This window comes from Penaeus monodon, chromosome 20 (genome assembly GCF_015228065.2).
Source record: "Penaeus monodon isolate SGIC_2016 chromosome 20, NSTDA_Pmon_1, whole genome shotgun sequence".
NCBI lineage: Eukaryota > Metazoa > Arthropoda > Malacostraca > Decapoda > Penaeidae > Penaeus > Penaeus monodon.
In genome coordinates, this window is record NC_051405.1 from 18,378,209 (window position 1) to 18,379,093 (window position 885).

At 32.3% G+C, this 885-nt stretch overlaps 1 protein-coding gene across 1 annotated transcript in view; it reads left to right on the top strand.

Moving 5' to 3' along the window:
- LOC119585674 (F-box only protein 32-like) overlaps positions 1–885 on the top strand; it is a 47,071-nt gene that overhangs the window by 40,447 nt on the left and 5,739 nt on the right. The window contains exon 3 of the mRNA XM_037934350.1: positions 210–359. Within this exon, the coding sequence (XP_037790278.1) occupies positions 210–359 (150 nt within the window). The remainder of the gene's footprint in view (positions 1–209; positions 360–885) is intronic.

Genomic DNA, 885 nt, shown 5'->3' on the forward strand with positions numbered 1-885 from the left:
TCTGAAGAGCATTGGTTGCATTTCAAATTATCTTCTTCACAAATATTTTGATTATCAAAATTGTATCATCACCAACTTGCCAATTTGTTGTCAATCATCTCCATGTCCTGTTAAATGCATATTTACTTTGATGAGAAAAGAGGCGAGAGGATGTTTTAGCATTAAATCTGTAAGAGTGCTTTAGGTTGCAATGGCTCTTGATGTTGCAGGTGGCTGGCTTCAATGGCTTAGGTGAGACGCTGAAGAAACTCGACTTCATAAATGCAGTCCGTGATATCCGCCGCTTCAGATATATTTGTAAATTGCTGGATCTCCTGATTACGCAAAAGCTCTCTACGCTCTCTGGAGGAGCCCAGAAAGTAGGCCGTTTTCCTTTTTTCAGATGTATTACGGGCTTGTTTTTATTATTACTTTTTTTCTTTTAATGAAATGCCTGAAAGACCAACAAAGGAGGGGAAAATATTACTTTAATTTAGTTATATTGAGTCAGGCAATTTAAATTTTTTTTTTTTTTAGTTCATAGAGTCGTATAGTAACTGTGATTGATAAATCCATAAGAATTAACTTTTTGTATGTCAGCTTTTTATTTTTTTTTCTTGCTTTTTTCTCTCTCTGAAAGGTTTTGAAATAACGTGAATTGATGAAATATAAAATTAGTTTTGTTTTTCGATTTACTATAGATATGTAGTTTTTTTGTGTGAAATACATCGAAAAAAGGTAAATTTAGACATATATTAACACTGAGTTTTGGGTATGTGCAAAGTAGAGAAGTTCTGGTAGTTTTACGTCATAAACCTAACTATATTTACATGAAAAAAGTAATGATTATTGCAGTCACTTGACAAAACATTATGCAAAAAAGAATTGGCTATTTCATCCAATAGG